The sequence below is a fragment of the Balaenoptera acutorostrata genome, chromosome 2, assembly GCF_949987535.1.
Source record: "Balaenoptera acutorostrata chromosome 2, mBalAcu1.1, whole genome shotgun sequence".
NCBI classification, from domain to species: Eukaryota; Metazoa; Chordata; class Mammalia; order Artiodactyla; family Balaenopteridae; genus Balaenoptera; species Balaenoptera acutorostrata.
Window position 1 is genome coordinate 168,857,972 of NC_080065.1, and position 14,598 is coordinate 168,872,569.

General features: G+C 39.9%; 2 protein-coding genes across 3 annotated transcripts in view; both read left to right on the forward strand.

The window, feature by feature from the left end:
• Positions 1 to 13,439, forward strand: part of SNAP47 (synaptosome associated protein 47) — a 150,109-nt gene extending 136,670 nt beyond the window's left edge. The window contains exon 7 of one of the 2 annotated variants that reach the window (XR_009006893.1): positions 13,327 to 13,439. The gene's annotated coding sequence lies outside the window, so the exon portion shown is untranslated. The remainder of the gene's footprint in view (positions 1 to 13,326) is intronic. The other variant, XM_007169893.2, reaches the window with a different exon arrangement.
• PRSS38 (serine protease 38) overlaps positions 1 to 14,598 on the forward strand; it is a 108,303-nt gene that overhangs the window by 30,485 nt on the left and 63,220 nt on the right. Inside the window, exons 2-3 of the mRNA XM_057540419.1 lie at positions 13,327 to 13,489; positions 14,077 to 14,348. Coding sequence (XP_057396402.1) covers positions 13,327 to 13,489; positions 14,077 to 14,348 — 435 coding nt within the window. The remainder of the gene's footprint in view (positions 1 to 13,326; positions 13,490 to 14,076; positions 14,349 to 14,598) is intronic.

The following is a 14,598-nucleotide window of genomic DNA, read 5'->3' on the forward strand; positions in this document are numbered from 1 at the left end:
CTAGGTGGTCACAAAACACCGAGCTGATCTCCCTGTGCTATGCGACTGCTTCCCACTAGCTATCTATTTTACATTTGGTAGTGTATATATGCCAACGCCACTCTCTCACTTCGTCCCAGCATAACATTCCACCTCCCCATGTCCATAAGTCCATTCTCTACATCTGCATCTTTATTCCTGCCCTGCCCCTAGGTTCTTCAGAACAATTTTTTTTTTAGATTCCATATATATATGTTAGCATATGGAATTTGTTTTTCTCTTTCTGACTTATTTCACTCTGTATGACAGACTCTATGTACATCCACCTCACTACAAATAACTCAATTTTGTTTTTTTTATGGTTGAGTAATATTCCATTGTATATATGTGCCACATCTTCTGTATCCATTCATCTGTTGATGGACACTTAGGTTGCTTCCATGTCCTGGCTATTGTAAATAGTGCTGCAATGAACATTGTGGTACATGACTCTTTTTGAATTATGGTTTTCTCAGGGTATATGCCCAGTAGTGGGATTGCTGGGTCATATGGTAGTTCTATTTTTAGTTTTCTAAGGAACCTCCATACTGTTCTCCATAGTGGCTGTATCAATTTACATTCCCACCAACAGTGCAAGAGGGTTCCCTTTTCTCCACATCCTCTCCAGTATTTATTGTTTGTAGATTTTTTGATGATAGCCATTCTGACCGGTGTGAGGTGATACTTCATTGTAGTTTTGATTTGCATTTCTCTAATGATTAATGATGTTGAGCATCCTTTCATGTGTTTGTTGGCAATCTGTATATCTTCTCTGGAGAAATGTTTGTTTAAGTCTTCTGCCCATTTTTGGATTGGGTTGTTTGTTTTTTTTGATATTGAGCTGCATGAGCTGCTTGTAAACTTTGGAGATTAATCCTTTGTCAGTTTCTTCATTTGCAAATATTTTCTCCCATTCTGAGGATTGTCTTTTTGTCTTGTTTATGGTTTCCTTTGGTGTGCAAAAGCTTTTAGGTTTCATAAGGTCCCATTTGTTTATTTTTGTTTTTATTTCCAGTTCTCTAGGAAGTGGGTCAAAAAGGATCTTGCTGTGATTTATGTCATAGAGTATTCTGACTATGTTTTCCTCAAAGAATTTTATAGTGTCTGGCCTAATATTTAGGTCTTTAATCCATTTTGAGTTTATTCTTGTGTATGGTGTTAGGGAGTGTTCCAATTTTATTCTTTTACATGTAGCTGCCAAGGTTTCCCAGCTGCACTTATTGAAAAGGCTGTCTTTTTTCCATTGTATATTCTTGCATCCTTTATCAAAGATAAGGGGACCATATGTGCGTGGCTTTATCTCTGGGCTTTCTATCCTGTTCCATTGATCTATATATCTGTTTTTGTGCCAGTACCATACTGTCTTGATTACTGTAGCTTTGTAGTATAGTCTGAAGTCAGGGAGCCTGATTCCTCCAGCTCCGTTTTTCTTTCTCTAGATTGCTTTGGCTATTCGGGGTCTTTTGTGTTTCCATACAAATTGTGAAAAAAATTTTTCTAGTTCTGTGAAAAATGCCATTGGTACTTTGATAAGGAATGCATTGAATCTGTAGATTGCTTTGGGTAGTATAGTCATTTTCACAATGTTGATTCTTCCAATCCAAGAACATGGTATATCTCTCCATCTGTTTGTATCATCTTTAATTTCTTTCATCAGTGTCTTATAGTTCTCTGCATACAGGTCTTTTGTCTCCTTAGGTAGGTTTATTCCAAGGTATTTTATTCTTTTTGTTGCAATGGTAAATGGGACTGTTTCCTTAATTTCTCTTTCAGATCTTTCATCATTAGTGTATATGAATGCAAGGGATTTCTGTGCATTAATATTGTATCCTGCTACTTTACCAAATTCATTGATTAGCTCTAGTAGCTTTCTGATAGCATCTTTAGGACTCTCTATGTATAGTATCATGTCATCTGCAAACAGTGACAGTTTTACTTCTTCTTTTCCAATTTGGATTGTTTTTATTTCTTTTTCTTTTCTGATTGCTGTGGCTAAAACTTACAAAACTATGTGGAATAACAGTGGTGAGAGTGGACAACCTTGTCTTGTTCATGATCTTAGAGGAAATGCTTTCAGTTTTTCACCATTGAGAATGATGTTGGCTGTGGGTTTGTCATATATGGCCTTTATTATGTTGAGGTAAGTTCCCTCTATGCCTACTTTCTGGAGATTTTTTAAAAATCATAAATGGGTGTTGAATTTTGTCAAAAGCTTTTTCTGCATCTATTGATAAGATCATACGGTTTTTCTCCTTTAATTTGTTAATATGGTGTATCACATTGATTGATTTGCGTATACTGAAGAATCCTTGCATTCCTGGGAAAACCCCCATTTGATCATGGTGTATGATCGTTTTAATGTGTTGTTGGATTCTGTTTGCTAGTATTTTGTTCAGGATTTTTGCATCTGTGTTCATCAGTGATATTGGCCTGTAGTTTTCTTTCTTTCTGACATCTTTTTCTGGTTTTGGTATCAAAGTGATAGTGGCCTCATAGAATGAGTTTGGGAGTGTTCCTCCCTCTGCTATATTTTCAAAGAGTTTGAGAAGGATAGTTGTTAGCTCTTCTCTAAATATTTGATAGAATTCGCCTGTGAAGCCATCTGGTCCTGGGCTTTTGTTTGTTCGAAGATTTTAAATCACAGTCTCAGTTTCAGTGCTTGTGATTGGTCTGTTCATATTTTCTATTTCTTGCTGGTTCAGTCTCAGAAGGTTGTGCTTTTCTAAGAATTTGTCCATTTCTTCCAGGTTGTCCATTTTATTGGCATATAGTTGCTTGTAGTAATCTCTCATGATCCTTTGTATTTCTGCAGTGTCAGATGTTACTTCTTTTTCATTCTAATTTTGTTGATTTGAGTCTTCTCCTTTTTTCTTGATGAGTCTGGCTAATGGTTTATCAATTTTGTTTACCTTCTCAAAGAACCAGCTTTTAGTTTTATTAATCTTTGCAATTGTTTCCTTCATTTCTTTTTCATTTATTTCTGATATGATCTTTGTGATTTCTTTCCTTCTGCTAACTTTGGGGTTTTTTGTTGTTGTTCTTCTTCTTTCTCTAATTGCTTTAGGTGTAAGGTTAGGTTGTTTATTTGAGAAGTTTTTTGTTTCTTGAGGTAGGATTGTATTGCTATAAAATTCCCTCTTAGAACTGTTGTTGCTGCATCCCATAGGTTTTGGGTCATCATATTTTAATTGTCATTTGTTTCTAGGTACTTTTTGATTTCTTCAGTGATCTCTTGGTTATTAAGTAGTGTATTGTTTAGCCTCCATGTGTTCGTATTTTTTACACATTTTTTTCCTGTAATTGATATCTAGTCTCATAGCGTGTGGTTGGAAAAGATGATACTTGATATGATTTCAATTTTCTTAAATTTTCCAAGGCTTGATTTGTGACCCAAGGTATGATCTATCCTGGAGAAAGTTCCATGAGCACTTGAGAAGAAAGCGTATTCTGTTGTTTTTGGATGGAATGTACTATAAATATCAATTGAGTCCATCTTGTTTAATGTGTCATTTAAAGCTTGCATTTCCTTATTTATTTTCATTTTTGTTGATCCGTCCATTGGTGAAAGTGAGATGTTAAAGTCCCCTACTATTATTGTGTTACTGTCGATTTCCCCTTTTATGCCTGTTAGCAGTTGCCTTATGTATTGTGGTGCTCCTATGTTGCGTGCATAAATATTTACCATTGTTTATCTTCTTCTTGGATTGATCCGTTGATCATTATGTAGTGTCCTTCTTTGTCTCTTGTAATAGTCTTTATTTTAAAGTCTATTTTGTCTGATATGAGAATTGCTACTGCAGCTTTCTTTTGATTTCCATTTGCATGGAATATGTTTTTCCATCCCCTCACTTTCAGTCTCTATGTGTCCCTAGGTCTGAAGTGGGTCTCTTGTAGACAGCATATATACAGGTCTTGTTTTGGTATCCATTCAGCCAGTCTACGTCTTTTGGTGGGAGCATTTAATCCATTTACATTTAAGGTAATTATCAATATGTATGTTCCTATTGCCATTTTCTTAATTGTTTTGTGTTTGTTATTGTAGGTCTTTTCCTTCTCTTGTGTTTCCTGCCTAGAGAAATTCCTTTATCATTTGTTGTAAAGCTGGTTTGGTGGTGCTGAATTCTCTTAGCTTTTGCTTGTCTATAAAGGTTTTAATTTCTCCATCAAATCTGAATGAGATCCTTGCTGGGTAGAGTAATCTTTGTTGTAGGTTTTTCCCTTTCCTCACTTTAAATATGTCCTGCCACTCCCTTCTGGCTTGCAGAGTTTCTGTTGAAAGATCAGCAGTTAACCTTATGGGGATTCCCTTGTATTTTATTTGTTGGTTTTCCCTTGCTCCTTTTAATATTTTCTCTTTGTATTTAATTTTTGATAGTCTGATTAATATGTGTCTTGGCGTGTTTCTCCTTGGATTTATCTTGTATGGGACTCTCTGTGCTTCCTGGATTTGATTCACTATTTCCTTTCCCATGTTAGGGAATTTTTTGACTATAATCTCTTCAAATATTTTCTCAGACCCTTTCTTTTTCTCTTCTTCTTCTGGGACCCCTATAATTCGAATGTTGCTGTGTTTAATGTTGTCCCAGAGGTCTCTGAGATTGTCCTCAATTCTTTTCATTCTTTTTTCTTTATTCTCTCTGCAGTGGTTATTTCCACTATTTTATATTCCTGGTCACTTATCCATTCTTCTGCCTCAGTTATTCTGCTCTTGATTCCTTCCAGAGAATTTTTAATTTCATTTATTGTGTTGTTCATCATTGTTTGTTTGCTCTTTAGTTCTTCTAGGTCCTTTTTAAATGTTTCTTGTATTTTCTCCATTCTATTTCCAAGATTTTGGATCATCTTTACAATTATTATTCTGAATTCTTTTTCAACTAGACTGCCTATTTCCATTTGTTTGGCCTGGTGGGTTTTTACCTTGCTCCTTCATCTGCTGTGTGTTTCTCTGTCTTCTCATTTTTCTTAACTTACTGTGTTTGGGGTCTCCTTTTCGCAGGCTTCAGGTTCATAGTTCCTGTTGTTTTTGGTGTCTTCCCCCAGTGGGTAAGTTTGGTTCAGTGGGTTGTGTAGGCTTCCTTGTGGAGGGGACTAGTGCCTGTGTTCTGGTGGATGAGGCTGGATCTTGTCTTTCTGGGCAAGACCGCATCTGGGTGTGTGTTTTGGGGTGTCTGTGAACTTATTATGATTTTAGGTAGCCTCTCTGCTAATGGATGGGGTTGTCTTCCTGTCTTGCTAGCTGTTTGGCATGGGGTGTGCAGCACTGTAGCTTGCTGGTCGTTGAGTGGAGCTGGGTCTTAGTGTTGCAATGGAGTTCTCTGGGAGAGATCTTGCTGATTGATATTATGTGGGGTCGGGGGGTCTCTGGTGGTCCAATGTCCTGAACTCGGCTCTCCCACCTCAGAGGCTCAGGCGTGACAGCCAGCCAGAGCACCACGAGTCTGTCAGCCACATGGCAAACCGATGCTCTCAGTCAATCTCCTGCACCACTGAATTTTAAGTACTATAGCATCATAATAAATTTTGGTATCTTGAGGGAAAATTTATCTACCATATTGTTCTTGGACCTTACCCTTCCACATAAATTATACATTTTAATACAAGTTTTTAGTGTATATTTACAAATATGTCAGGATTTTGATTAAAATCAAAATTTTAATCAAAATTTAATGAGTTTCATTAAATCTATAGATTGATTTGAAGATAATTATATTTATAACGTTAAGCATTTGTATCCATGAACATTGTGTATCTCACCATTTATAATTTATCTTATCCTTTGTTTGTTTATCTTTTTTTAAGATTTATTTATTTTATTTATTTTTGGCTGTGTTGAGTCTTTGTTGCTGTGTGTGGGCTTTCTCTAGTTGAGACTAGTGGGGGCTACTCTTCGTTGCAGTGTGTGGGCTTCTCACTGTGGTGGCTTCTCTTGTTTGCAGAGCACAGGATGAACCTCAGATGCATTATGCTAAGTAGAGGAAGCCAGACTTAGAAGACTACTTATATGACATTCTGGGAAAGGCCAGACTATGTGGATGGAAAACTAGATTAGTAGTTTAAAGGGGCTGGGGGAAGAAGGAGGGCTTGACAATAAAAGTGCACAGAGAAAATGGTGGTGGGGCTGAGGGGGTACAATGGAACTCATCTATAGCTTAATGGTGGTGGTAACAGGACTGTATGTATTTGTCAAAACTTGCATGATTGGTTACAATTTACTGTTTGTAAATTATATCTTAATCAAAAAGGTTTTGGCAAGTAGATGGCAGATCTATAAATAGTAATTGACGTAAGAGAATTAAGTACACCATGGAGAAAGCTGAAAACAAATTGATCTATAATAAAGAATTCTCAAAAAGAACCAGTGTGTCTGGATCTGACTGGGAAGGAAGGACTATTGGGGGAAAAGTGGTTTGAGAAGCAGTTATATCCGTAAAACTTCTCCATATCTCTAGTCTAGAGTACCTTACAGACTGTTGCAGAAATCTGGAGTTTTGTTTTCTCCCAGGAGTGAAACAGGTAATTCACATTGAGGAGTCTCAGACCAGTTTAAGGCCCTGGATGCCAAAACTGGAAGGTTAGGAGATGACATACTTAATGAAGAATGTTAAGGCATAGCCATCTCTGGGCTTCCTTGGTGGCACAGTGGTTAAGAATCCACCTGCCAATGCAGGGGACACGGGTTCAAGCCCTGGTCTGGGAAGATCCCACATGCCATGGAGCAACTAAGCCTGTGCACCACAACTACGGAGCCTGCACTCTGAATGCACGAGCCACAACTACTGAAGCCTGTGCACCTAGAGCCTGTGCTCCACAACAAGAGAAGCCACTGCATCAAAGAGGAAATCAAAAAATACCTAGAAACAAATGACAATGAAAACACGATGACCCAAAACCTATGGGATGTAGCAGAAGCAGTTCTAAGAGAGAAGCTTATAACAATACAATCCTACCTCAAGAAACAAGAAAAATATCAAATAAACAACCTAACTTTACACTTAAAGTAATTAGAGAAAGAAGAACAAAAAAACCCCAAAGTTAGCAGAAGGAAAGAAATCATAAAGATCAGAGCAGAAATAAATGAACAAGAAATGAAGGAAACAATTGCAAAGATCAATAAAACTAAAAGCTGGTTCTTTGAGAAGATAAACAAAATTGATAAACCATTAACCAGACTCATCAAGAAAAAAAGGGAGAAGACTCAAATTAACAGAATTAGAAAAGGAACAGGAGAATTAACAACTGACACTGCAGAAATAAAGGATCATGAGAGATCACTACAAGCAACTATATGCCAATAAAATGGATAACCTGGAAGAAAAGGACAAATTCTTAGAAAAGCACAACCTTCTGAGACTGAACCAGCAAGAAATAGAAAATATGAACAGACCAATCACAAGCACTGAAACTGAGACTGTGATTTAAAATCTTCGAACAAACAAAAGCCCAGGACCAGATGGCTTCACAGGCGAATTCTATCAAATATTTAGAGAAGAGCTAACAACTATCCTTCTCAAACTCTTCGAAAATATAGCAGAGGGAGGAACACTCCCAAACTCATTCTATGAGGCCACCACCACCCTGATATCAAAACCAGACAAAGATGTCAGAAAGAAAGAAAACTACAGACCAATATCACTGATGAACACTGATGCAAAAGTCCTGAACAAAATACTAACAAACAGAATCCAACCCCACATTAAAAAGATCGTACACCATGATCAAGTGGGGTTTATCCCAGGAATGCAAGGATTCTTCAATATATGTAAATCAATCACTGTGATACACCATACTAACAAATTGAAGGAGAAAAACCATACGATCATCTCAATAGATGCAGAAAAAGCTTTTGAAAAAATTCAACACCCATTTATGAGTTTTAAAAAATCTCCAGAAAGTAGGCATAGAGGGAGCTTACCTCAACATAATAAAGGCCATATATGACAAACCCACAGCCAACATCATTCTCAATGGTGAAAAACTGACACAATTTCCTCTAAGATCATGAACAAGAGAAGGTTGTCCACTCTCACCACTATTATTCAACATAGTTTTGTAAGTTTTAGCCACAGCAATCAGAGAAGAAAAAGAAATAAAAGGAATCCAAACTGGAAAAGAAGAAGTAAAGCTTTTACTGTTTGCAGATGACATGATACTATACATAGAGAATCCTAAAGATGTTACCAGAAAACTACTAGAGCTAATCAATGAATTTGGTAATGTAGCAGGATACAAAAGTAATGTACAGAAATCTCTTGCATTCCTATACACTGACAATGAAAAATCAGAAAGAGAAATTAAGGAAACAGTCCCATTTACCATTGCAACAAAAAGAATAAAATATCTAGGAATAAGTATCTAGTAATATTTAGGAATAAACCTACGTAAGGAGACAAAAGACCTGTATGCAGAAAACTATAAGACACTGATGAAAGAAATTAAAGATGATACAAACAGATGGAGAGATATACCATGTTCTTGGACTGGAAGAATCAATATTGTGAAAATGACTATACTACCCAAAGCAATCTACAGATTCAATGCATTCCCTATCAAAGTACCAATGGCATTATTCACAGAACTAGAACAAAAACTTTCACAATTTGTATGGAAACACAAAAGACCCCAAATAGCCAAAGCAATCTTGGGAAAGAAAAATGGAGCTGGAGGAATCAGGCTTCTGGACTTCAGACTATACCACAAAGCTACAGTAATCAAGACAGTATGGTACTGGCACAAAAATAGAAATATAGACCAATGGAACAGGAAAGATAGCCCAGAGATAAACCCACGCATATATGGTCACCTTATCTTTGATAAAGGAGGCAAGAATATAAAATGGAGAAAAGACAGCCTCTTCAATAAGTGGTGCTGGGAAACTGGACAGCTACATGTAAAAGAAGGAAATTAGAACACTCCCTAACACCGCTTACAAAAATAAACTCAAAATGGATTAAAGACCTAAATGTAAGGCCAGGCACTATAAAACCCTTAGAGGAAAACAGGCAGAACACTCTATGACATAAATCACAGCAAGATCCTTTTTGACCCACCTCCTAGAGAACTGGAAATAAAAACAAAAATAAACAAATGGGACCTTATGAAACTTAAAAGCTTTTGCACACCAAAGGAAACCATAAACAAGACCAAAAGACAACCCTCAGAATGGGAGAAAATATTTGTAAACGAAGCAAATGACAAAGGATTAATCTCCCAAATATACAAACACCTCATGCAGCTCAATATCAAAAAAACAAACAACCCAATCCAAAAATTAGCAGAAGACCTAAATAGACATTTCTCCAAAGAAGATATACAGATTGCAAATAAACACATGAAAGGATGCTCAACATCACTAATCATCAGAGAAATGCAAATGAAAACTAAAATGAGGTATTACCTCACACCGGTCAGAATGGCCATCATCAAAAAATCTACAAACAATAAATACTGGAGAGGGTGTTGAGAAAAGGGAAGCCTCTTGCACTGTTGGTGGGAATTTAAATTGATACAGCCACTATGGAGAACAGTATGGAGGTTCCTTAAAAAACTAAAAATAGAACTACCATATGACTCAGCAATCCCACTACTGGGCATATACCCTGAGAAAACCGTAATTCAAAAGAGACATGTACCACAATGTTCATTGCAGCACTATTTACAATATCCAGGACATGGAAGCAACCTAAGTGTCCATCTACAGATGAATGGATACAGAAGATGTGGCACATATATACAATGGAATATTACTCAGCCATAAAAAGAAACGAAATTGAACTATTTGTAGTGAGGTGGATGGACCTAGAGTCTGTCATACAGAGTGAAGTGAGTCAGAAAGAGAAAAACAAATACCATATGCTAACACATATGTATGGAATCTAAAAAAAAAAAAGGTTCTGATGAACCTAGGGGTGGGACAGGAATAAAGACGCAGATGTAGAGAATGGACTTGAGGACACGGGGAGGGGGAAGGGTAAGCTGGGACAAAGTGAGAGAGTAGCATTGACATATATATACTACCAAATGTAAAATAGAGAGCTAGTGGCAAGGATCTACATAGCACAGGGAGATCATCTCGGTGCTTTGTGACCACCTAGAGGGGTGGGATAGGGAGGGTGGGAGGGAGACGCAAGAGAGAGGAGATATGGGGATATATGTATACATATATCTGATTCACTTTGTTATACAGCAAAAACTAACACAACATTGTAAAGCAATTATACCCCAATAAAGTTGTTAAAAAATATATAACTAAAAAAATAAAAATAAAAAAATAAAAAAGAGAAGCCACCGCAATGAGAAGCCCGCACAGCGCAACAAAGAGTAGCCCCTGCTCACCGCAACTAGAGGAAGCCTGCGAGTCACAATGAAGACCAAATGCAGCCAAAAATAAAATAAATAAATTTATTAAAAAAAAAAAAAAAAAAAGACAGCCGTCTTCAACCTGAGCTGCCAGAACCCTGCAGTAAGACTCCTGCCATTCAGGAAGGAGTTTGGGATCATCTGGAGAAGCTGACAAGCCCAAGGGGGACCACCTAAAGATACTGACATCAGCAGCTCTCCCATGACTCATCCTGTTCTCTCACTAGGAAGCTCAAAGTAAACAAGCCATATCCACATCCCAGAGTTTCCAATCACCTTTTATTCCAACACTCATAATTTCAAATAGAAGACCAGACATCCAAGGAAAGCCTCTAAACACAGAAAATAAGCACCGAATCAATCAAGTTGAAAATAGCAATTTGTAGGAAACAAACTCAGCTGGGGGAAGAAAACAATTAAGTTATTAAAGATTTCAAGTTCCTTAAGGCTTAGATAAAAATGATGAATACATTTCATTTTATTCCTCCCACTGATCACAAGGCCACAAATCACCTACTAGAAGATTCTGAAATGTGGACAAAAGGAGGCAGACTAGCTAGGGATCCCAGGACTTGAAGAACAACCCAGTGGGGAGTTTCCTGGGGTTTTCTTTCCTCCCATGTGTCCAACTTGGGGTTAGAGAAGCCTGCAACCTCGAAATACCAACACACGATCACACACACACACACACACACACACACACTTAAGAAAAGTCAAAGGCCCAGAAAAGTGTTGCCCACCATGACAGAAACATTTTCGCTACCCTGCCTGTTCTTGGGGCAAACATGAGGAGAGCTGCACCCCTCTGTTCCCTAACAAGCATTGCAGACACTGAGTTCACTCGTAAGAGGCTATGTTCCAACCACTTTGCCCCTCAGTAAGGTGCTCCTCGTGGAACCTATAAGCCAAGATATCGCAACCTCTGCATTATTGACATTTGGGGCTGAAAAAGTCTTTGTTCTGGAAGGGTATTCTATGCATTATAGGATGTATAACAGTATTCCTGTAAAACCCACCAGATGCCAATAGCACACTCCCTCAATTCTGATAATCAAAAATGCATCCAGTTATTACCAAATGTGCGCTTGCAACATCACCCCTGATTGAGAACCAGTGCTATCTGACTTCCACAACCCCCTGCAGAAAGGATGGGACACACAAGCCAGACACATTGTGGAGACTGTCTTCTCTCCCCACCTGTAGTAGGAGGTAACACCATTCCCCATCTCAAGCCAGTACTGAGAAGACCGTGAGGTGGAGTCCTATCATCTGGGAAACATGCAAGGGGACAGACCAGAATAGCCCTGCAGAGACATAATAAACTAAACTGCTGTTGTAACCACAGTCCACCAGAGTGAGCCAGAATGTGTGTTCTGAACCTAAACAGGTTTGCAACTTGCTAAAAAATCAATAGAAGATTTAAGTGGGAACCAGAGTCTCATAGAGTAATGCTCAAAATGCCTAGGACACAGTCCAAAATGACTTGTCACGCTAAGAACTAGTAAACTCTCAATTCCAATAAGAAAAGACAATTAATAGACACCAACATCAAGCTAACATAGCTATTGAATTATTGGACAAGGATTTTAAAGCAGCCATTATAAAAATTCTCCATTGAACAGTTATGAACACACTTGAAACATATTAAAGGACAAGGAACAATGAAGAAAGAGAAATTATTGGCAATACATATAAAAGACAAGGGATTAATATCAAGAAATAGAAGGTACAGAGATTTCCCAATACCTCCTACCCTAACACATGCATTAACAGTCTCTGTGCCTTCTGTTTAATTTTGCTGTGAACCCAAAACTGCTATAGAAAATAAAATCTATTTTTTAAAAAAAGAAATATAAGAAACAGAGTAGAGGTTGGCAAACTACCTGTTTCTGTACATCTGAACTAATGTACATCTGTACATTCTGAACTAAGAATGGTTTGTACACTTTTTATTGCTTGGAGGTAAAACAAGAGAATATTCTGTGAGATGCAAAAATTAAATGAAATTCAAGTTTCAGTGTCTGTAAATTCAGTTTTATTGGAACAGAGTCCCGTTCATTTCTGTACGTATTGTCACAGCAGCAGAGTTCTGAAGTTTCCAGACAGAAGGCTTAAGTAGCATAAGGCATTTTTCCATCGCTTTTTCCCCAACACCTGTATAACTTGCTCTATGCAATGGCACATTAGCAAATATGATCAAGAAGAGGCGTGAAAAGTGTTTTTACATTTCTGGAATGCTGCAACTGAGACATGACCAAACCCCAGCTTACCGGCTGGATGTTGGGAGACACAGGACGAAATTATTTCCATTGCATCAGCCAAGAGTGGGGAGAGAAACCAATGACCATCACCATCCGGGGCGCAAGACCACCCAGAGTCTACTGACTACCCTCTAGGGAGTGAGACCACGGCGAGCCAGCCATAGCGGGGTGGGGGGGGTGATGGAGGGGAGGATCATTGAGAGCTGGCTCCCAGCCGAGGAGTGAGAAGCCGGTGTTTATGCTGTCGCGCTTTAATGCCATCGTGTGCCTGGGCACTGTCGCGTGTTTGTGCCGTCACAAGTTGCGTGCTCTATGCCTCGCATCCACGAGGCACTCCCACCTCATGGCCGCCGCGTTGACCGGCCCTCGCACTGGGCCTGGAGAGTCCACGACCCCGATCCTCCTCCTGCTCCTGTTTCTCCTGCCTCACACCCAGGCTGCAGCCACGGCCCCCAGGCACCCTGCCAGTGAGGGGGTCGCCTTTAGCCGTGATGTGGGTAGGACCCCTCCAAGCCCCGGTTGGCGGTGGTCCCTGTGGTGAATCCCGGGCTTCCTCGCCGCGAGGGTGGAGACCCAGTCTTCCGCGGTCCTCCCCCTTTTGCCTCTTCCCACTCACCCTCCTCGGCTTTGCCTGTGGCCAGGCCTGCCCTGGTGCCACTGCTACTCGCATACTCTGTCCTTCTTTCCTCAGCTTGCGGCCAGCGTCATATGCAGGGGAAGATCATGGGAGGCGTGGATACCCTCGAGAAAAAGTGGCCGTGGCAGGTCAGTGTGCACTATGCCGGCTTCCACATCTGTGGGGGGTCCATCATTGATGAATACTGGATCCTGTCAGCCGCCCACTGCTTTGACAGGTGAGTGGGGAGTGCTGGATACCATTCCCATGGAGGTCTAGGGCTGCAAGACCAACCACGTGGGTCACATAGGACTGGGACTTCTTGGAGGCAGGGGAGAGAGTGGGACCCAGCACACAGCTCCACCCACTACAGTTTCTTGCACAGGGCTGAGGGCTCCTTTAGGGCCCTCAGCTCTTCCAGAAAGGTGTGGAACCACAGAATAGGATGAGAGGTGAAGAGAGGAGCCACAGCTTAGGGTGAGAGGAGAGAAGAGAGGACAAATCACAGGATGAGAGGTGATGAAAGACTTATCTTCATTGGCAGCTCATTGTACATCTGACAAGCTCACCATCCTGGGCTGTCCAGCAGGTCTTGGTGGGTCCCTGAATCCTCCATGGGCTCAGGTCAGGACTTTGGTGGGAGCAATTCTGCCGACAATCAGGTCCCTACTGTGCTGGAAGGGCTTGCTTTCCACGTCCTGGCTGAGAACTTGGATACCCAGGCTGCCATGCTCCAGGACTCCCTGAGCCTGTGATCTCATGGAAGCTCCTCTGCCCAGGTGCAAGGTGTGTGAACCACTATGCCTTTGTCCTCTGTCTCTACAGGAACAAGATTACTGAAGCATTTGATATATATGTGGGCCTTGTGGACCTCAGAGTTGCAGGCAGTCACACCCAATGGTTTGAGGTGAATAAGGTGATCATACACCCCACATACAAAGTGTACCATCCTGTTGGAGGCGACATCGCTCTGGTGCAGCTGAAAACTCGCATTGTGTTTTCCGACTCTGTGCTTCCCATCTGTATTGCACCCCCAGATGTGACTCTTTCGAACCTTTCTTGCTGGGCTACAGGATGGGGATCCATCTCCCAACAAGGTAAGAAAACAAAGTGCAGGGTCGATCCCATTATTGGAGCTTGTGGAAGGGATGATGGCTCTATGACATTACAGGAGAGAACATGTTCTGTCCATTAAGGGGTTGCAAGTATCTGAGGATTGGAATCCCTATCCATCAATCACTATCTGTTTCTCTGTCAATGTAGAATTTTGTTTTACTCCTGGCTGGCTTTGTTGTTTACAGAGAAGTAGTTACATCTACTTTGAGTGTGGAATTAATATTTAGTATA